The 22230-nt window shown below is 39.6% G+C and overlaps 1 protein-coding gene across 2 annotated transcripts in view; it reads left to right on the top strand.

The window, feature by feature from the left end:
• The first annotated feature begins 362 nt into the window (after positions 1 to 362).
• Positions 363 to 22230, top strand: part of trmt1 (tRNA methyltransferase 1) — a 29046-nt gene continuing 7178 nt past the window's right edge. The window contains exons 1-8 of one of the 2 annotated variants that reach the window (XM_034187357.1): positions 363 to 367; positions 12358 to 12488; positions 12805 to 12988; positions 15074 to 15261; positions 15411 to 15526; positions 16698 to 16810; positions 20943 to 21091; positions 21460 to 21543. In XM_034187357.1, coding sequence (XP_034043248.1) covers positions 12400 to 12488; positions 12805 to 12988; positions 15074 to 15261; positions 15411 to 15526; positions 16698 to 16810; positions 20943 to 21091; positions 21460 to 21543 — 923 coding nt within the window. In that variant the 5' untranslated portion in view covers positions 363 to 367; positions 12358 to 12399. Of the gene's footprint in view, positions 368 to 11316; positions 11420 to 12104; positions 12489 to 12804; positions 12989 to 15073; positions 15262 to 15410; positions 15527 to 16697; positions 16811 to 20942; positions 21092 to 21459; positions 21544 to 22230 lie in introns of those variants that run through there. The other variant, XM_034187356.1, reaches the window with a different exon arrangement.

Here is a 22230-nt window from a genome sequence, read left to right on the forward strand (position 1 = left end):
TATAGATCAAAAGGGCTTTTCAATGTTAAAATTAAATATCCAATAAATTCGCAATACGGATCAGATGCAGATCAAACTTAGTCTATTCATTGAGAGTGTCAATTTGCAGCTCATTGTCACAAATGACAGTGATTGAAGCACTTTTGATTCAGATATAATGCAAAATGTACACCAAATGTGCTTTTAAACATTAAATTAAAATATCCACAAAATCCTCAATCCAGATCAGATCTGGATCAAACTTTGTCAGGTTATAGTGAGTGTCAGTCTGCACCTCACTTTCAAATATGAGAGTGACTGGGGCACATTTGATTAAGATATAATGTAAAATACACATTAAATGGGAAATTCAATGGCCACAGAATCTGTAATCTGGATCAGATCTGGATCAAACTCTGTCAATCGATAAAGGATACCATCCTACACAATGCTGTTAAATATAAAAGAAATTCAATCATTTTTAACAGATGTGAATTTCTGATAATTTATTCAATGTTAGTGGATTGGGATTTTTCCCATATTTTTCCTGATTTTGACCTTTGACCTTGAAAATTGAATTTGTTCTTGTCTATCAGGATATGAATCTTCTGTAAAAATTTCATAACGATATAAGAAGAATTGTAGGTTACAGGCTGTTCACAAACAGACAGACAAACGGGCAAAATCATAAGGGCAGAGGTAAAAATGTGACTATCAGTAGAGAGGAATTATAAATAGGAACGCTTCCAAGAATTTTGTGTACATGCACCATAGCGTAATGCAATACTGCATTATGGGTAGCAACTGAACACAATGAATTAGAGTAAATGGGGAGGCCATCACAACAGCTGCATAAATTTAATGCACATTCAGTGAAACATACAGGTTTTACATTGGGTGCAAATGCAGATGTACCAGGGGAACGGGGGACTTTGAACCCTGGACCTTTTTGCTGTGAAGAAAGTAGCTGTGCCACCAAAAAAGCAACATAATACCCACAACCTTCCAGGTTTCAACATTATGCCTTTTTGGTACATGGGTCCAACAATGATGGATAAAGAAACACGCATGAGCCAAGCAACAGCCACCTAAATCTTTATTACCTCCGCCAAGGACGTTATGTTTTCGGTCGAGTTTGTTTGTTTGTTTGTCTGTCTGTTGTCAGCAGGATAACACAAAAAGTTTTGAATGGATTTTGATGAAATTTTGTGGAGTGGTTGGAAATGACAAGAGGAACAAGTGATTAAATTTTAGTGGTGATCCGGATCACGATCCGGATCCAGGAATTTTTTGAGGATTCTTCACCATTGCGGGATAGGGGGAATTTTGACATTCTAGTTTCTAACTCCACAAAAACAAGGCAGAAAGGCTTGAAAAAAATTAGGGCGTAACATAGTCAAATGTTCTATCAAACAACAAAGTTTGGTGATGATCGGATCCGGATTCCGGATCTGGTGATCCAGAATATGCAAAAATATAGGGAAAATAGAAAATGTGTCAGTGTGAGGTGACAAATGAAGCTAGAGATGCACAACTAACACCAAATTGTAGCTGAATCTGTACTGATTCAGTAAGGTGTCATCAGATTTGATGTAGTTTCAAATGTTATGGAGCTAGATCCAGAAGAAAACCGCCATTACAGAAAAATCGTTTTTATACAATAACTTTTGAACTAATAAAGACATAAAAGTGATTCCAAGTTCTAGTGGTATGTTTTCATGGTCAAGGATGTCAAATATAAAGGAAAGAAAAGTGTATGTATCATAGTTTTGGTTGTAACACTGAATTGTTGAATAGATCACTGTGCCAAGGAGGGAATCTCTTTAGGGTCAGTGACCCTATGGCCTTGTTAGTAAACGATGTCAAATACAACACACTGGAAAGAGGAAATCCCTCATGAGAAACTATACAGGGCTGGGGAGCACAATGAATTTATTAGATGAAGGACTATCATTTGGCATTATTATATTTTAGTGGCAATGAATATCACTATCCAGATTACTTCACTTAGCAAAAGCAAAGTGAAGAGTCAGCAGTATACTCAGCAGTGGTTAAGTTCTGGTTCAGTGCACATCACTGAAAAAAGTACACAAGGTGCAAAACCCACTCCCAGGTGTTGATGAATCACGCCTAGGATCCAGAAAACCCAGAGGCTGACATCAGCACCTTACTGTCGCATATATTCTGCTTCGGTGCACTTCACTGAATATAGGTGCACTTCATTATGAATTTACTGTTATTTATTTAGAGAAGTGTTTCATAAATGTTAAAAAATTCATATATTTTCAGTTTAGTTGAATAATAAATTGAATTTTGTCTCTTATTTGTTTTTGTCTATAAGCACATGCAATATCAATATCAGTGCTCAGATGACAGTAGCTTCTGGGAAAGGTGCAAGTTGCAATAAACTGTGATGCCAAGTGCTAAGGATACATGTCATCCAGTCATAGCAGATGAAACTTTTTTTTACTACTGAGCAAACATCATTGTTAGATTTTTTTTAGGTTCAATGATTCCATGGCATGTAGATGTTATGGCGTCAGTGACCCCACGGCCTTGGCAGAGGTTTGCACTCTCTCAGTGCTTCTAGTATTAAGTAATTAAATTTTCATGTACAGAAAAATAATACTGCTTTGCAACCAATGGAATTGGATGGTATTTATGTCTCTAAATCTATGTATTTTTACTGATTTTCTGTACTTGAGGAATGAAATAACTTTTTGGATTATTTTTTTTAGTGCCAGAATTTTGGATCTAGATTGCCAGAAACATTTGCACAGTCTAATGTATACAACAAACAAATGTTGTTGTTGTTTTTAATAACTTAAACATTTGATTGATTATCAGAGAAGCTGCCATTTGATTTTTCTGTCAGATGAGAAATCAAATAATTGTTTTGTTACATTCTGGTGCATTTTTTGTACAGAATTCTAGTGTTGCAATTTCCCAATATTTTTAAGTTTTATTATTAGGGCCCGAGTAGGCAACGTCCTACGAGGACCCTATTGTAATTGCGCTGTTTATTATTATTATTATTTATTATTATTATTATTATTATTATTATCACTCTTGAAATCGAAATTTCGGCCTCTTCCCATGCTCAAAAACTCACCAAACTTTCCAAAGTCGTCCGGCCAGAGCCGAAATTCGATATTTTGGGGGCGTCGCACATGGTCGCAGAAAAATCGTGAAATAGCGCCCCCTAGAAATTTTCAAAAACCCCTCCACATTGGGCTTTTTTTGTCGTAGCCTCACGAAATTCGGTACACATATTTACCATGCCAGGATGCACGAAAAAGTCTCTTACTGTCATGGTGAAATATCGACAGGAAGTCGGCCATTTTGATTTTGAGCAAATTTTTGCCATTTTTGGCCATTTCCACTACTTACATTTGAACGAACTCGTCCTAGGGATTTTATCCGATCATCTTCAAATTTGGTCAAAATCATCACAACACAATGGTGATCAAAAGTTATCAAAAGATTCTAATTAAGTCAAAAGGCGTGGCTGCTAGGGGTCGTCAAACTTTGGCGAGCTTTTCGGAGCACGCCATTTCACTTTGAACGGCTGTCACGCCCACATACATCATCGTAGATCCTTCAAACTTGCTGGACATGATGAAGGCTCCGCCCTGAATGTCTACATATCTTAAGTTCCCACCTGCGCCATAGCGCCTCCCAGTGGTGGCGGGAAATGTCCTATTTTTACTTTAAGAGGTCCTGATGTCACATACTTAACCCAATCAACTTCATTCCACTTCTAAAACATGCAGAACAAATTGGTGAACGTAGGCGATGAACGCCGTGAAGTTACGAGTAACGGCGTCCGTGTGGCAGCGTGCCGAATATTGCCCATTCGCCATGAAATTACGTTCTTCATTTTGACGGCTTTAATTTTGTCACATCATCATGAAAATTGATACACAGGTGGAGCATGACAACCTCTTACAATTCATAGGGGCGTCGCCCATGGGCGGGGCAAAATGCCTCAATAGTGCCCCCTTGAAACTTTCAAAAACCCCTCCATAGGGGTTTTTTTGGAGTAGGGAGATGAAAATTGGTACACGTGTGACTTTCATAGACGTACAAAAAAGTCTCTTGCACCATGAGTCTACTCCAAACAGGAAGTCAGCCATTTTGAATTTTCTTCTCATTTTGGCGTGATTTCCACATGTTGTATTTGAACGAACTCCTCCCAGGGATTTTGTCCAATGCACTTCAAATTTCTTTGACAGCATCCAAAAATGATACTGAACAAAAGTTATCGAAAGCTTTTCTCTATGTTGAAGGGTGTGGCCGCTATGGTGCCGCCATTTTGACCCATTGCCATAGAACATCAAGTCATGATAACTCCTTCATGCTTTGCCTGATTGACTTGAAACTTCACATGTATGATGATAGTTGGCCCCTGAACACACCCAGCCCCTCTGTTTGTACACTGAGCGCCCCCAGTGGATGAACAATCAACATGTCATAACTCCTTGATGTATTGTGTGATTTGTTTAAAATTTTAATTGTGTGATGAGTGGTTACCCCTGCATGCACATGCCCACATGTGGTCACAAGGGCACCCACTGGCCTGGGTAGGCGGTCGCACGGAACGAGGGTCCGTATATGACTGCTTGCAGTCCTAGTTATTATTATTATTATTATTATATTTTAGTCATGAATATTTACAGTTAATGTAATGCAGATGTGAGTATAAAAGTACAGATTACAACAGCAGAGTACACAGATTACTACACCAGAGTACACAGATGACAGTGTACTCGGATACTCGGGTTTGAGCCCCGCAGCGCCGCCTGCAGGTAGACAGGCAGCGCGTCCTCAGCCGACCCGCCAGTCTGAGCCCCACCCACCAGCCTCGTGGCCACTCACCAGCGGCTTCTCCCTTCAGATGGAACCGACCTTCCTCCCGCCGGATACCGCGCCGTCTGGACAATCCGGGGCCGCCGGTTCGATCCCGCTGCGTGCGCTGCGGTTGGAGGCTGGAGCCCTACGGGGCCTGGAGGAGGTGCGCGCGGCGGCTCCTAAGCAGACTGCGTGCAGGAGGCGCTGCGCTCCAGTCCCCCTCTCTCTCCCTGTCATGCCAAATACTATTAACTCTATAATTCTCCTGTGTCAGATGTATAGCGCCACGCTGTCTGAGCGTTTATCGCCACAGCGCCCCCATCCACACCTTCGGCTGAGTTTCCACGACAGAGCAGCACTTTATTTGCCCGCACGGCCACCCGCACGCGCAAAGTAGGAAAGAAAACCGGATTTGAACAGAACCACCAATGTAACTGCTGGGACCCTCACTACCACAGAGCAGATCTATTTTGATATCAACTGATCACATATAGAACTAGAAGCGCACACAGAGCGACGAGGTTTGTTTTCGATGCGGGTTTTAGGTGAACTGGAAATTTTAAATTGACCATAGGTGTTTGGTTCTGTGATGGACCAGCAGACCTGCAATCTCTAACCTTTGATCCTGATCTCTGATCCTGGTTACTCATCTTTTATCATGATTGCTGAGCTTTGATCTTAGTCTTTGAGCCCAGTCACTGACCTTTGATCCTGACATATGATCCTGGTCACTCATCTTTGATCATGATTACTGAACTTTGATCTTAGTCTTTGAGCCCAGTCACTGACCTTTGATCCTGACATATGATCCTGGTCACTCATCTTTGATCATGAAAACTGAACTTTGATCTTAGTCTTTGATCCCGATAACTGAATTTTAATTTTGAGCCTGACTCCTGACTGCTAAACACTGATCCTGATTGTTGCTTTATGTCTTGTTTGTTTGTCATTAGGATGTCTCACAAGGGCTTTAATTGTGATCCTGGATCAAAGGACTCAAAATAAAAGAGAAAGAAAAAAGTAACACTAAAACTGTCAAAGTCATGGTCACAAAACTGCTTCCCACTGGATGTTGGATATTTGGTGCCACTATCTGGCAGTTTGCTAGAATTACACCTGAAACATCAGCTTCCATCTTCTGCAGCTTTTAACATGAACTCTTATGGCTTGTGAAGGAATTCTGGGTTTTTAATCCACAGAGTGTCACCATCCTGCAGTGTGACAGAACTGCCCCTGATAACAACACTCTGTTCCAGCTCCATACGTAAGAAGACTGTGATCTTCGCTTATTATGTCGTATTGTGCCGCCGTCTAACAGTTTGGTGGAATTACACCTGAAACATCCGTCCTTATTTTCCACACCTTTGAACGTACAAACTCTGTTCCACCTCTTATGGCCTTTGCAGGAATTCAGTTTTTATTCTGTGTTTATATAGGAATAATGTTATTAGTCTGTATAGTGCCACCATTTGGCAAACTGGTAGAATTACATCAGCAACAACTTACTATTTTCTGCAGCATTTAACATGCACACTTTGTTTCAACTCTGATCTTTTATATACAACCCCTGGCAAAAATTATGGAATCACCAGCCTCGGAGGATGTTCATTCAGTTGTTTAATTTTGTGGAAAAAAAGCAGATCACAGACATGACACAAAACTAAAGTCATTTCAAATGGCAACTTTCTGGCTTTAAGAAACACTATAAGAAATCAAGAAAAAAGATTGTGGCAGTCAGTAACGGTTACTTTTTTAAGACCAAGCAGAGGAAAAAATTATGGAATCACCCTGTAAATTTTCATCCCCAAAACTAACACCTGCATCATATCAGATCTGCTCGTTAGTCTGCATCTAAAAAGGAGTGAACACACCTTGGAGAGCTGTTGCACCAAGTGGACTGACATGAATCATGGCTCCAACACGAGAGATGTCAATTGAAACAAAGGAGAGGATTATCAAACAATTAAAAGAGAGTAAATCATCACGCAATGCTGCAAAAGATGTTGGTTGTTCACAGTCAGCTGTGTCTAAACTCTGGACCAAATACAAACAACATGAGAAGGTTGTTAAAGGCAAACATACTGGTAGACCAAGGAAGACATCAAAGCGTCAAGACAGAAAACTTAAAGCAATATGTCTCAAAAATCGAAAAATGCACAACAAAACAAATGAGGAACGAATGGGAGGAAACTGGAGTCAACGTCTGTGACCGAACTGTAAGAAACCGCCTATGGAAATGGGATTTACATACAGAAAAGCTAAACGAAAGCCATCATTAACACCTAAACAGAAAAAAACAAGGGTTACAATGGGCTAAGGAAAAGCAATCGTGGACTGTGGATGACTGGATGAAAGTCATATTCAGTGATGAATCTCGAATCTGCATTGGGCAAGGTGATGATGCTGGAACTTTTGTTTGGTGCCGTTCCAGTGAGATTTATAAAGATGACTGCCTGAAGAGAACATGTAAATTTCCACAGTCATTGATGATATGGGGCTGCATGTCAGGTAAAGGCACTGGGGAGATGGCTGTCATTACATCATCAATAAATGCACAAGTTTATGTTGATATTTTGGACAATTGAAAGGATGTTTGGGGATGATGAAATCATTTTTCAAGATGATAATGCATCTTGCCATAGAGCAAAAACTGCGAAAACATTCCTTGCAAGAAGACACGTAGGGTCAATGTCATGGCATAAGGTCAATGTCAACGAGCAGATCTGATTTGATGCAGGTGTTAATTTGGGGGATGAAAATTTACAGGGTGATTCCATCATTTTTTCCTCAGAATTGAGTGATTCCATATTTTTTTCCTCTGCTTGGTCTAAAAAAAGTAACAGTTACTGACTGCCATAATATTTTTTTCTTGATTTCTTATAGTGTTTCTTAAAGCCAGAAAGTTGCCATTTGAAATGACTTTAGTTTTGTGTCATGTCTGTGATCTGCTTTTTTTCTACAAAATTAAACAACTGAATGAACATCCTCTGAGGCCAGTGATTCCATAATTTTTGTCAGGGGTTGTATAACCTTAGACAACAGTAATTAGAGGAAGAACGCAACCCTTTTATTTCCTGTTAATTACATAATTTTTAAATGTTAATTTACTGTCTTAATGTATTTATAAGTTATATGGGTTCTCGTTATCATGTACACACTATTATCATTATTATTATTATTTTTATTTATTTTATTTTTACTTCTATTTTGTCATTTGATTTTTAAACGGACCACAGTGGAAATAAGTGTTTTCACTATCTTGTGTCATCCATGTATTTTTAATGTATTTACATTTATATTATGTACTTACATTGAACTTACTAAATAAAAGCATGCACGCACACTTTTAATATATAGATGATTTACCGCCCCCTGCTGGATTGGCGTGTGAGTCCAGAATATAATTATCAATGTCCATTGTTAGATAATATCTGTAGTTTTGCCAAGAATATTAGTCCTATCAATGCTCCGTTTTGGCGGCATTCATCCTGACCCAAAATACATAAACATACCAAACAGCAAATGTCAGCTCCCCAGTTTGTCTGAAATCAAAGTTATACGCACACACGCATACATGTGCACAGAGGCCACTTGTAGTGCAGCAGATAACGGAAACAATTCTGTAAATGGTGATACAAGCACCAAAGTTGGCACAAATACTCCTTAGACATTACTCTTTTGAAAAAACTGACTCGCCACTTGAATTTTCAATAGGCGGCCAGGTAGAGGTCAATTGAAGAATTACACAGGGGTCAAAATTAAAAATGCTCCAATCAAATTGAAAACTACACTACATTATTTTTCAGATCATAACAATTCCTAAAAGGTGTAGTTTGGACAATCTATGACTGAATGTTCAGGAGTTATGAGGTAAAAACAGAAAAAAATGGTTATAAAGGTCAGTTTCAGTTTGTATAGGAGTCAAAAGTTAAAGTTCCTTCAGCTTTGGTAAAAGGTGAAGCAAATTATTGGTTGAGCTAATAGGATTAATAAATGGAATAGTTTTAACTGTGTTTCATGCTTGTTTTCCAAAGTAAAGGTCAAACAAGGTCAACGTCCATTGGATTCTATGACATGTGACATACATTACCCTGTAACTGATAACTAAGCATAATACATGGTCCAAACTATTCCTTTTTGGAATTGTTATGCTCAGACAAATAGTGTAGTTTTCAATTTCAATGGATCATTTTTAATTTTGACCCTTGTGTAATATTTTTAATTAATATTTATATTAATTAATATTTCAATTGACCCCTACCTGGCCACCTATCGAAAATTGAAGTGGCTAGTTAGTTTTTCCAAAGAGTCATGTCTAATGAGTATTTGTGTCGAATTTGATGCTTGTATCACCATTTGCAGGATTTTGCTCTAAATAGTCGCTAGCTGCTGCATTATTGGCTATCAATATGTAGATTCTGTTATTTCATATTGTGCCACCATCTGACAGAATGGTGTAAATGCACCTGAAAGATCCATTGCTATCTTTTATAGCTTTGATGTTGTTTCAACTCTTACTGATTATTCGAGGCACCAAGTGGCGAATATAAATCAGGTTTCATTTCAGCTTGTTTATGACATCAATTCTTTTGGATTTGAACTAATAAAGCGTAAAAAAATCTCCATGGTCTCCTGTTGTTTCACATTTAGGTTGGGAATGTTGGAATTTTCTAGTCGTACTTTGATCTTCCAGGCCAGCTTAAGTTGACCTCGTGTTTTCTGTGGAGGTCTGGATGGCTCAGTCTGCACCGTCAGCGGTGGATGTTTTCAGATAATTCAGTGTCTGTATTTAGGCCTTTCATCTGAATGCATCTTCGACTTCAGACACGGTGAGATTAAATTAGATTATTCATGAAAGCAGACCGATGTTTTTCATTCTGCTCACATGTTCACTGCAGAGAAACTAGGCCAGTGGGCATCAGAGGGGTGGGGCCACAGACTGTCAGTGGGAGGGGCCCTCTCGCCAGTGATGCTTATTGATCAGATCATTCAAAGTAAAAAACTGGATGGTGGTGAGACTCTGCAACCTTCTGGATGCCTTGTTTTGTTGAGCACTACTTTGTAGAAGTGTATTTGAACAAAAAAGGCCTAAAGGGATAAATATTTTCACGCAAAAGTGGAAAATACTCATCTTCAACCGCTTACTCCAGTTAAGGGTCAGAGAGGGGCTGAAGCCTATCCCAACAGTCATGGGGCGTGATGCGGGGTACAACCTGGACGGGATGCCAGTTGTTGCAGGGTCACATAGACAAACACACATTCACACCCACAAAAGTTTCCCGTCCACCGAACCTGCACATCTTTGGATGTGGGAGGAAGCCAGAGCACCTGGAGGGAACCCACACAGAAAGGACACAGGTGGGAATCGATACCATGACCTTCTTGCTGTGAGACAACAGTGCTAACCACTAATCCACTGTGCTTACGTGCAACAAATTTTTATTGATTGCTCAAACGCATTAAAGCTGAACAAATATTTCCTAAATTTTGTTCACACGCACATTTTGTGCACTAGTATTTTCGGGTTTTGTGACATATTAACCAACTGACTTTGAAAATCACAGCGTGTCAGCCCAGGTCCAGGAAAACCTGCCGGGGCCGTGCATCACCACGTTCACCGTGGATCTTGGATGGCAACCACCCAGGCAGACAACCCGATCATAGCCACCTCTTAAAAGTAACTGTCTATGTCACAGGCATCAAACTGATCCCAGAAAGGGACAAAAAGAGGGTGCAGGTTTTCCTTGTGACCGTTGACTCCACCAGGTGATTTCACTGATTAACATCACTTTGAGCAGATGGGACAAGTTCATCAGTGAAATTACCTGGTGGGGTTTGAACCAGGAACCTTCTGCACTGAAACCAAGTGCACTAACCACTTGGTCACCACCTCTATGTGTGATCATCCTCATCGGATTCTCACTTTGGAACCAGTTGTTTGACACCAAGTCATTCCAGCGTAATCCAAGGATCCTCCGAAGACGTACCAAAGACATCTAGTGGTGGTTTAGATCACTGGTTAGAGTGCAAGTCTCACAGAAAGCATCAGTGCTCCCCAAAATATTTGTTTAATTAAAACTCATTTCATGTCCCGAGTTAAAAATTGTGACACTAAAGTTCCTGTTTTTGAAACCTGTTAATTTAAAATTTTATGCCAAAGTTGTTACATTTGGAAAAAAAACCACACCATTTTGCACATATTGATATTAAATCATTCCTTCAAATGTGCATAAATTCCAGCATATTATTACATGAACTTGCTGATATTCCACATTTAGTAAAAGCTGTCTTACTTTTATCACCTCAGATGCATATTGATGTTCTTCAGTTAAATCATAAATAGGAACACATCAAAATGTTATCTTCTTCTTTTTTTTTTTTCTTTTTTTTTTTGACGCGTTAGGATTTCTAGTATCAGTAATTCAGTATCGAAGTTCTTGCGTTTATTTCGCATCCGCACTTTTTGGGCTTTCAGCTTTCCGTACAGGAGCAGCAAATATGGCGTCTCTCATGTCCTAACGTGAGACAAACTGGAGCCAAAGTTGTGACAAAGCACAAAAATAACGTCTGTTTTGAGAAGTCCTCACAGGTAAACTGCATATTTGTTATTCTTGGAACCAGGTGGGTAGTATTTACATTAACGACATGGTTCCAGCGCGATGTTTAGCTGCTGTTTGCTAACATCAGGCTAACTGATGTAACCAAAGTGGCAGTCTTTGAAATTATAACGTGTCAAACTTTAAACGAGCTGCCCAACAATCATTCTTAGTCATGTTACATTTTATTCTTAATAATTTTCAGCTTTATTTGTGCAACAGGATTGACACAGCTAGTGTGACTGAGCATTTTATTCACAGAAAAAAACACTAACAATTAAACATTAGTGGCCACAGACAGATTTAGGGTTTGTTTATGAAACTCAGTTTGGAGGCAGATAGACTAATTCATCGTATGACAGACACAAACAAGCTTAGTTCAAATTATCTTTAACTTTAACTACACCTGCATAACTAATGCATGAGATGATATTATTCCCTGTGACAATCCCAGGTATGTCCAGCAGGTGGCAGACTGTTCTATGCTATCTTGCATAAGCAAATCGAAGTTAATTTTGGATTGATCTGGTGTCAGTAAAAGTTTCTCAAGTACTGCTCATTCCTACTCATGGTCTGGTCTTTATTGACAGTGGTGTTAGATGTGTGCACTCTATCCAACCTGCAACCTGCTAACTCATGTCCAGGAGTAAGACTTTTTTTTCTTTTGTCTTTTTCTAGGCTGTGATTCTTCATGCTGGCGCAGTCAACACAACTGCGCTACATCATCATTTCAGATTTTCTCCAACATTTCTTCACCTGTTCAGCCAGACGAGCACTTTGTTGGCGAGCAGGCGGTGCTGCTTACATCCACAGGGGACTTAGATCCATGGAGGCACTAAGAGCTGGTCAGACTCCTACAACCGACACTCCTCCCATACGCGCAGAAACGGCAACAGAAACCAGCAGTATTGCTGCCAAAGAATCAGCTGAGCCGGAGAAGACTTCACCTGCAGGGCTGTTACCTGGGGAGTCTATGGTCAGGGAGGGCAAGGCAGCCATCTTGTTTCCCAGTGCTAATGAGGTGTTTTACAACCCAGTTCAGGAGTTTAACCGAGATTTAACGTGAGTACAAACACCCGCTGCTTCACTTTATGTCCAGATGTTTGAGTGAGTTTAAAACAAAAACAAAAAACCATCAGGTAGCAAAATACCACTCGGCCCAACAGTCCTGTGGGGGTGCTGGTTTACCAGTGTTCAAATAACATCTACTCTATTCTACTCTTCTATTCTACTTTCTTTCTTTTTTTTTTTTAGATATTTAGATGTACCGTAGTATACGCTTTTAGAGTTCTACCTTACAATTGGAATGTATTATAGAAGACATACCTTACTGAATTTTCATGGATGCAATGATTTAAAGATGTTTTTCTGTCTCCAGATGTGCCGTGATTACAGAGTTTGCCAGAGAGCAGCTGGCTCAGAGGGGCGTGACAGTGCTGGTGCCCGGAGAGAAGGAGCGAGTGGTGGTCTCTCTGTCGGAGAATGAGGACAACGGTGAAGCCGAGGAGCCAAATGGAGCAGGACAACCGGGTGGAACTGCAGCACCTGGGGAAAAATGTGAGGTGAGGAAAAGTGGCTTTATTCAGGAACATGTCTGATTTAAAATAAAAGCATAGTCTTGGGGAGAAAATAAAGTAAAATCCAACTACTACTACAAGCAACAAACTTGACTACAAACTACTTGGTTTGACTACAGACTTGCAATTGCAAGTAGTAGTTTGAAAATCAAAGTCAAAGTGACTTTATTTGTCTCCCTAAGGAGAAATGGAAGGAGAAAGGTAATTTGTTAATAATGTTTAAAATGTTTTAAGTTTAAAAATGTAACCTGTCAGAGATGTAATCTATTAAATAATGGTCATAATTATGAAATAAGTCAGTGGTATGTGACAAGTCAAAGTAATACAATCTGTTAAATAATGTCGAATAATGACGCTGGATATTGAAAGATTGTATTGTAAAAAGGGGCAGAAAATATAAGACTTGTTCTTCTCTCTGCTCCTTTTCATTCTGGTAATTGAAATGCTTTATTTCTGCTTTTCTGTTTTTTTTTTTTGTTTTTTTTTTTTAATGAATGAAATAAATATTGAAGAAAGAAGAAAGCAAATTTGCCTTGGACAGGGTCTGCTACACAACAACACATCCAGTACATAGCACCCATACATTCAAAACAATAACACAGTAAGTCAAAGGATAAAATATAAATACACAACATTATTAACATCTTTGTGCAAATTCTGCAATACATACCCTTATGCTATCTTCCCTGAACTATCTGCTGATTTATGAGCTTCACTGATAATGGAATAAATTAATGTTTATATCGATTATATTTACAAAGAGGAGCTATACTTCCTTCCTGAGTTAAGTAAAGTATATTCAGAGTGCAGTACATGAGATGCATCTGTTAAAATATTGTCAGCACATTGAACAGTTTATATCAGCTGGTCTGATTTTAAACTGTTCACTGCCTGTAAAAACAACTGACCCTCATGTTTATATTGTTATGACATTAAAACTGCATTCAAACTATGGAGGATTCTGGGGTGTTTTTAAGAAGAAATGGAATATCTCATTGATAACTATCTGTTAATTAGTGTATAATTACCTGCAATAATAAATCATGTTTTCATGAGCTTAGAATGAGCTTTTTATAGCTACACGGCAGTGGTCTTCCTCATGGAGGCCACCATGTTACACCCCCATGTTGCTACAGTAGCGCAGAAGGGACATACTTAATCTGCCTTTCGCAATTTGCAGCTTAATCAGAAGAGGAAAAAAGAAGAGGAATCAGTGGTTGCTCTCCTATAGACCGGTTGCTCTGGTTGCTAGCGCAGGCGATTCTGTTCAGTGGAGGGTCATACTGTATGTGTTGTTTATCACTCGAGAAGGTCAAGGAGCATGAATCCCTGACTAGTCTGGAGTCTCACCATGAGATGTCAAAAACAATACACACTGTAGCTTTAAATCAAAATGAAATACTTTGGTTTTCATGCAAAAAAGTAATCTAAAGGGGGGGGGGGGGGGGGACTCTGTTGACTGTTTCCTTTCTCACTTTTTTTTTTTTTTTTGTAGAAATGGATTTGTAGGACTGTAAATTCTACGGAAGAATACTTAAATTCCAGCCTGCACAGAACCTATCATGCAGCGGCTGTGTTTTTTTTTTTTTTTGCATTTTCATCAGTGGACTCTTGCAGGTACAATCATGAGTTACTGAACTGTGTTCTGTGAATGGCTCCACGTGAGGAGCAAAATGGGTATTGTTTGGAAATCTAAAACTCTGAGGGTTCTATAGTGATCTCAGTTGAAGTTAAGTATGCAGTGACACAAGTCAAACACAAGTCATGTTATCTATCGTTAGAATTGACATGATTCAGAGTTTCTGTCTCTTTTAAATGTTTTAAATTCATTCTAAAATATTTTGCCTCATACCTACTTTGACTGAGGAGAAAGCAACCCATGAGTCACCAGACACTGTGCAGATAATCCCAAAATTTCATGTTAAAAATGGTGCCAATTCAGCACAAAGTGAAAAGTTTGTGGTGCATTCTTTTATTAGTGGTCACTAACGCAGCGTAAATGTGTGTTTTCACAATATAAAACAATAAATTCTGAACCATGACAACTGTTTCCGTCGTTGGTTGTTCCAGGGTGGCCTGCGAGTGTTGGAGGCGCTGGCGGCGTCAGGTTTGCGTTCAGTGCGTTTCGCTCTGGAGGTCCCGGGACTACAAAGTGTCACCGCCAACGACTTCTCAACCAAAGCGGCGGCCCTGATCGTCAGGAACGCCCAGTACAACGGCGTGGACCATCTACTCCAGGCCAGCTGCAGGGACGCCAGGTTCGATTCCTCAGCACGCTCACAGAGATTGCACATCCACTATACTTTGTTTTAATTATAAAACTCAGAATGAAGAAAAAAAGTTTTTTCCTCATTCTGTTTAATTTCTGTTTCAGTAGCTAATGTTTCTTCCTGTGGTTGTCTTTCAGCATGCTGATGTACGAGATGCGAAAGAAGACTGATCGCTATGATGTTATCGACCTGGATCCTTATGGCAGCCCCGCCTCTTTTGTGGACGCTGCCGTGCAGGCCGTCAGCGAGGGAGGTGGGTGGGTCACTCAGTTCAACCTTCAGAATTCTGCTACCTGTTTCAGATTCTGCTTTGATTTGGGGATGATATTAAATTTAAAAAAACTTTGAAATTTAAGGTAGAGTCGTCCGCGTGCCTTCTGGCAAAGTGGAGATCAGATTTTAGTGCCATCTTCCCTCTGCTCCATGAAGCTGTGACTGAGTGGCACAGTGTCTTGAAGATGAAACAAGAAGTTAACTAGCTTTAGAGTAAACTTTGTGAAAACTGTATTTTTATTTCTCAGTGGTTTAAATTGGATGTAAAATGTGAAACAAGGTAGTTTTTTTTATCTGCTGATTTAATGAACTAATGAGGGATTAACACACAAATGACTGAAACATCTCAGCAGCCAGTTGTCCTGTTACATTTGGCCCCTTTAAAAAAAAATGTGTCCAACCTCTTGAGACATTTGCTTATGTTGACATTCATGTCTCCGAGTCCTCAGTCTTCAAGGTCAAGAGATGCCTGGGGAGAGTCTTTGGGATACTGGTGCTTCCATCCTGTATGGATGTGAGACTCTAACCAGTCACCTCAGGTGACGACTGGATGTTTTTGGTTTTCTGTCTCCTTGGAGGATCCTTGGGAGCCACTGGATTGACTTTGCAGTTACTTAGTGAGACTTGGATGAGGAGCATCACTTCCCTGGTGAGGGAGTTTCAGTTTAGATATTTTGGCCATGTGACGTGTTGAGGACTTCTGCAGCTGAAGAAGACAGAGGACACCCATGTTTCTCCTATGTTCAGAGTGGGGATGGACCAGGTGTCCTGCTTGGGTGGTTGCCATCCAGAACCTGAGGTGGTTTTACAGTACGGTGGAAGCTCCCAGACCTCACCTTAGAAATGGGAGAAAGGTGCTGCAGAAATGTGCTACATTACTGCAGTTTTGTTGCAATAATCCTCAAATTAAACTTTAATATTTGTTTTCAGTTCTAATATGCTGCCCTTGATGGGGGAAAACAACAACAACAACAAAAACAGTTTGGACGTAACTGGAGCTGCAGGATTAATCCCATGGGGATAGTGATGTCAACCTTTGTGGTCGTTTTGTGATGAAAAGATTCAGTTTAAATAAATAAGTCTGCGTGCACTCCACCCCACGGTGGTCCGCGTGCGCAGCACCATTAAAACACACTCTCTGTGTCTTTAAGGTCTGCTGTGTGTAACGTGCACAGACATGGCTGTGATGGCGGGAAACAGCGGTGAGACATGCTACAGTAAATATGGCTCCATCTCCATCAAAGCCAAATACTGCCACGAGATGGTGAGAACACACACACACACACAGGTTCAAAATAAAATCCAAGATCATGGTGCTGAAAGTTGTGATTTCAGAATCACTATTTTTTGTTGTTGGTCGTTTTGTTTGTTTTTAATTATCATTATTATTTTTTTATTTTAAAATGTGTGTATTTCATGACCGTGTATAGAGGCACTAATCAACTCGATTGCATCCCCTTTAATTTGACTCAAACCAAATCCTTAATCCACTCTAATGGACTGCACTTGTCTACTGGGTTCCTGCTCATCATCTGGCTCTCTGGACCAAAGTGCACAGAGAATTATGAGAACCTGAACTTGAGCCTTTGATCCTGATTGCTTTTATTCCGTGATGGAGGTTGTAGCTTTGTTGCCATTTGTCTGGTTTGCTTTGATCGCAGGCGTGCTCCATCCCTTTATGATATCCACTGTAAAATGTCATCAAACCTTTCTTAATCCAAACCCTTCGTCTCCACTAATTTTCATTACAATCCTTTCATCTCCTTTTCTGATATCCTGCTGTCTAATAAACAAGTGGAAAAACATGACTTTCTTGATAGAGACTATAATGTATCATACTTCATTCCTGCGTAAGTGTTCTGCAGCAGTGGATGAAGTTCAGTAATTAGACTTTAGAGGAGTTCTGCCCCCAAATTTTCACATTAATACAGTTGAAGGGATTTTTGCTTTTGCACACAATAACTCATGAACAGCACATAGTAGATGTATCGGATGGGGTTAATGTGCTGAAACTTTTTTTGAACAATACTGTACTGTAGAATTGTCATGATACCAGAATTTCAAACTTCATATTGCTGTACACAAAAATACTTGATACAATTCACGGTACTACGTGGGGGAAATGGCAAAAAACAAAACATAGAAACATTTTTTTTAAATAAAGATTGGAACAATGTAAACGGTAACATCAATGAGAACATTCTTTTTAAGTTGTTGGACAGAGTGCAAAACAAAAATACAGGAGCATAACTGTAAGGTATGTAATGACAAATATTTAGTGGTATATTTTATATATGTGGAGAAAAAAAATGAAACAAATATACCACCACCCCCACCCCAAACAACTTATTTATGTGTTCCTTGTAAAGACAAAGTTCGAATATGTTACTGTGTGTATCCATATTGATTTTCAAGTTTATCAAGTGAATGCAGTTTTCAGAAGTTTCCAACTTTATATTTCCAAGTCTCCTTGAACGCAGCATTAGTATGAAGCTGTTACCTGTCCTGGAAGTCACGGCTTCAACACCAAATGAGACACCATCTGATCTCATCATATCTAACACCGCAACAGTGCCACCGTTATCAATACCATTACAAATGAGTGTTTAATATGATATTAATGTTTAGTATAGTATAGTATATATTAAAAAAATCTCCTTTAACAGTGGAAATGCTGAAACCGACTTCTTCTGAAACGTCTCTGTTCTCTCACGACATCCTGGATCAATAGAACCTGAAATGTGGAGGTTTTAAGCTTGAAAACAGGCTGATGACGCTGCCTCAGAGCGCTGAGCGACGTCTCGCCACCGTGGGAGAGTCCTTAAAGCGACAGAATCACCTCAAAATCTCTCATCAGCTGTTAAAATTTTCACTGAAAACCCAGCTTAATTTTTCGAACCGTGTCCACTTCGATGTGTCTCACAGGTTTAGAAAAATTTTGATCAAACAAAGCGCCAGTCTCTCAGCAACTTCTCAGACAAAGGAATTCCGACGAGGGGCTGGACGACTCCTCCCACAAGGAGTGCTCACAGGCGAATGACGTCACTGACAGGCGCGGAAAAACTCACGCATGCGCACGAGGGTTCAAGCATGTCTGACGTAAAAACATATGAATGAAATCCATATAGTTTTTGAAAAAAATAAAAAGGACCTATACTTTACGGACAGCCCTTATATTAGTATTTGAGTACAGATTTTTTTTGGGGGGGGGCAACCCTACAATATTGTGTATGTGAGCCACACAGGTGTGATGACATGCTAAATACAATTTGTGAAGTGTTGGTGGGTGTTTTATTTTAAAGGGGTCATACTGCAGAAAATCAGTTTGTATCTGCTCACAATTTAACGTGGTTTGGGTTTCGTGTGAAACACCGTCAGCTTTGTACAGCTTTATGTCTTTAAACATGGAAACCCCAAGGCTTTGAGGAAAATTTCAGCCTGAATCACTTCAGATTAGAAGTCTGTGACATATGTCACATAACCTTCCTTTTCTCTCAAAAATTCTTGAAAGGGTAGTTGTAAAACAGCTAACTGATCATCTGCAGAGGAATGGTCTATTTGAAGAGTTTCAGTCAGGGTTTAGAATTCATCATAGTACAGAAACAGCATTAGTGAAGGTTACAAATGATCTTCTTATGGCCTCAGACAGTGGACTCATCTCTGTGCTTGTTCTGTTAGACCTCAGTGCTGCTTTTGATACTGTTGACCATAAAATTGTATTACAGAGATTAGAGCATGCCATAGGTATTAAAGGCACTGCGCTGCGGTGGTTTGAATCATATTTATCTAATAGATTACAGTTTGTTCATGTAAATGGGAATCTTATTCACAGACTAAGGTTAATTATGGAGTTCCACAAGGTTCTGTGCTAGGACCAATTTTATTCACTTTATACATGCTTCCCTTAGGCAGTATTATTAGAAAGCATTGCTTAAATTTTCATTGTTATGCAGATGATACCCAGCTTTATCTATCCATGAAGCCAGAGGACACACACCAATTAGCTAAACTGCAGGATTGTCTTACAGACATAAAGACATGGATGACCTCTAATTTCCTGCTTTTAAACTCATAAAACTGAAGTTATTGTACTTGGCCCCACAAATCTTAGAAACATGGTGTCTAACCAGATCCTTACTCTGGATAGCATTACCCTGACCTCTAGTAATACTGTGAGAAATCTTGGAGTCATTTTTGATCAGGATATGTCATTCAATGCGCATATTAAACAAATATGTAGGACTGCTTTTTTGCATTTGCGCAATATCTCTAAAAATTAGAAAGGTCTTGTCTCAGAGTGATGCTGAAAAACTAATTCATGCATTTATTTCCTCTAGGCTGGACTATTGTAATTCATTATTATCAGGTTGTCCTAAAAGTTCCCTGAAAAGCCTTCAGTTAATTCAAAATGCTGCAGCTAGAGTACTGACAGGGACTAGAAGGAGAGAGCATATCTCACCCATATTGGCCTCTCTTCATTGGCTTCCTGTTAATTCTAGAATAGAATTTAAAATTCTTCTTCTTACTTACAAGGTTTTGAATAATCAGGTCCCATCTTATCTTAGGGACCTCCTAGTACCATATCACCCCAATAGAGCGCTTCGCTCTCAGACTGCAGGCTTACTTGTAGTTTCTAGGGTTTGTAAGAGTAGAATGGGAGGCAGAGCCTTCAGCTTTCAGGCTCCTCTCCTGTGGAACCAGCTCCCAGTTCGGATCAGGGAGACAGACACCCTCTCTACTTTTAAGATTAGGCTTAAAAGTTTCCTTTGTGCTAAAGCTTATAGTTAGGGCTGGATCAGGTGACCCTGAACCATCCCTTAGTTATGCTGCTATAGATTTAGACTGCTGGGGGGTTCCCGTGATGCACTGAGTGTTTCTTTCTCTTTTTGCTCTGTATGCACCACTCTGCATTTAATCATTAGTGATTGATCTCTGCTCTCTTCCACAGCATGTCTTTTTCCTGATTCTCTCCCCTCAGCCCCAACCAGTCCCAGCAGAAGACTGCCCCTCCCTGAGCCTGGTTCTGCTGGAGGTTTCTTCCTGTTAAAAGGGAGTTTTTCCTTCCCACTGTCGCCAAGTGCTTGCTCACAGGGGGTCGTTTTGACCGTTGAGGTTTTTCCGTAATTATTGTATGGCTTTGCCTTACAATATAAAGCGCCTTGGGGCAACTGTTTGTTGTGATTTGGCGCTATATAAATAAAATTGATTTGATTTGAAGTGCAAATATAAAATTTTTAAATACTTGGTAATTTATATTTTCTTCCTAAAATGATTGATAATGTAACTCTGAAATAAAATTGTTGCATATTCAATGAGTTGCCTTTTTCCCTTAATTGTTTTTCAGCAAATTATTTTGATTGTTTGTTTTTTGTTTTTTTGCTTTAACCCCCCTGCAGGCTCTTCGTATAATCCTCCACAGTTTGGACCAGAGGGCGGGCGTGTACCAGCGATACATCCAGCCCCTGCTCTCCATCAGCGTCGACTTTTACATCCGGGTCTTCGTACGCGTCTTCACAGGACAGGCCACTGTCAAAAACTCAGCAAGGTGTGTGTGCACAAACATGCATTTATGCAATCAGTGTGTTAAAGTCGGGGGCTGCCGTGAAGCTGTGACTGACGGACCAACAGACAAAAGTTGCCGTGTGCATCACCAGTCGAAGTTCAAATTTCAGGCAAACATTTTGAAAACATGTTCTGAATCATTGCGTAGCTCTGAAGTCATGTTCTAGTGTTTTGTTTTGTTTTGTTTTTTTCAGGAAAAGGCTGATTAGCAGAACCTTGTTGTTGCTTCTGGGCTTTTTTTTTTTTCTTAGACACGGTTGCTTGTTTAGTTTGCAAAACAACACACGCAGACACACTGAGATCTTTGACAAAAATGTAGGTTCCAGGTCAAGTCTTGTTTGTGTCTTGTAGTAAACAAGCTCTCATCTATAACTGTGTGGGCTGCGGCTCTTTCCACCTCCAGAGGATGGGCAGGAGGACAACGCACGGCAAGAAGTACGACTGAACACACACGCCGTGTTTCTCATGTCAGGCTGAAGTGACTCAGACATTTTTATAACGTCCATGAAAAAGCTCATAGGTGATGGATTTCCTACAAAAGTCTAGATGATGACATTTAGATTGATGCAGATGCTGCTGTGGCTACTTTTTCCAGTGAGGTAGTTCCTGCATGTCGTCTTTTTTTTTTTTTTTTTTTACTCATTTGGGACGTCCTGCAATTTATACTCAGTCCGACATATACAAAAAACTCCTACATTCATTTTTAATAATAATTATAACGACTGTTTGTGTAGGACTTTTCAGCAATAAATAAATAAATAAAAATCCCAAATTAAAGAGCTGACCCCTTGAAGAGGTTTTTTTTTTTTTTGACAGGTGTGAGTTATATTCTGGAAAACACTATAACTTGATTTAGATCTTTTGCGTGACTTACTGTCATTTTTTCTCTAATTAAAGTAATTTTAAGTTTGATAGAGAAAAAATAGTTTTTGTGAACAGATGAGTTGGTTTTGGACTGAAATTGTGCTGGTGAAAATTAAATAATTGGGTTTGGGTTTTCACTGTTAACTGGTTCAGTTGCGTTTCATAAAATCAACAGTTGAATTGATGCTGTTTACTTGCAGCACAAGTTTGAATCCGGTCGTATCAAAAACCAGAAGTTCTCTTCTCACTTTGTTTATT

The sequence above is a fragment of the Thalassophryne amazonica genome, chromosome 15 (assembly GCF_902500255.1).
Source record: "Thalassophryne amazonica chromosome 15, fThaAma1.1, whole genome shotgun sequence".
In the NCBI taxonomy this organism is placed as follows: Eukaryota; Metazoa; Chordata; class Actinopteri; order Batrachoidiformes; family Batrachoididae; genus Thalassophryne; species Thalassophryne amazonica.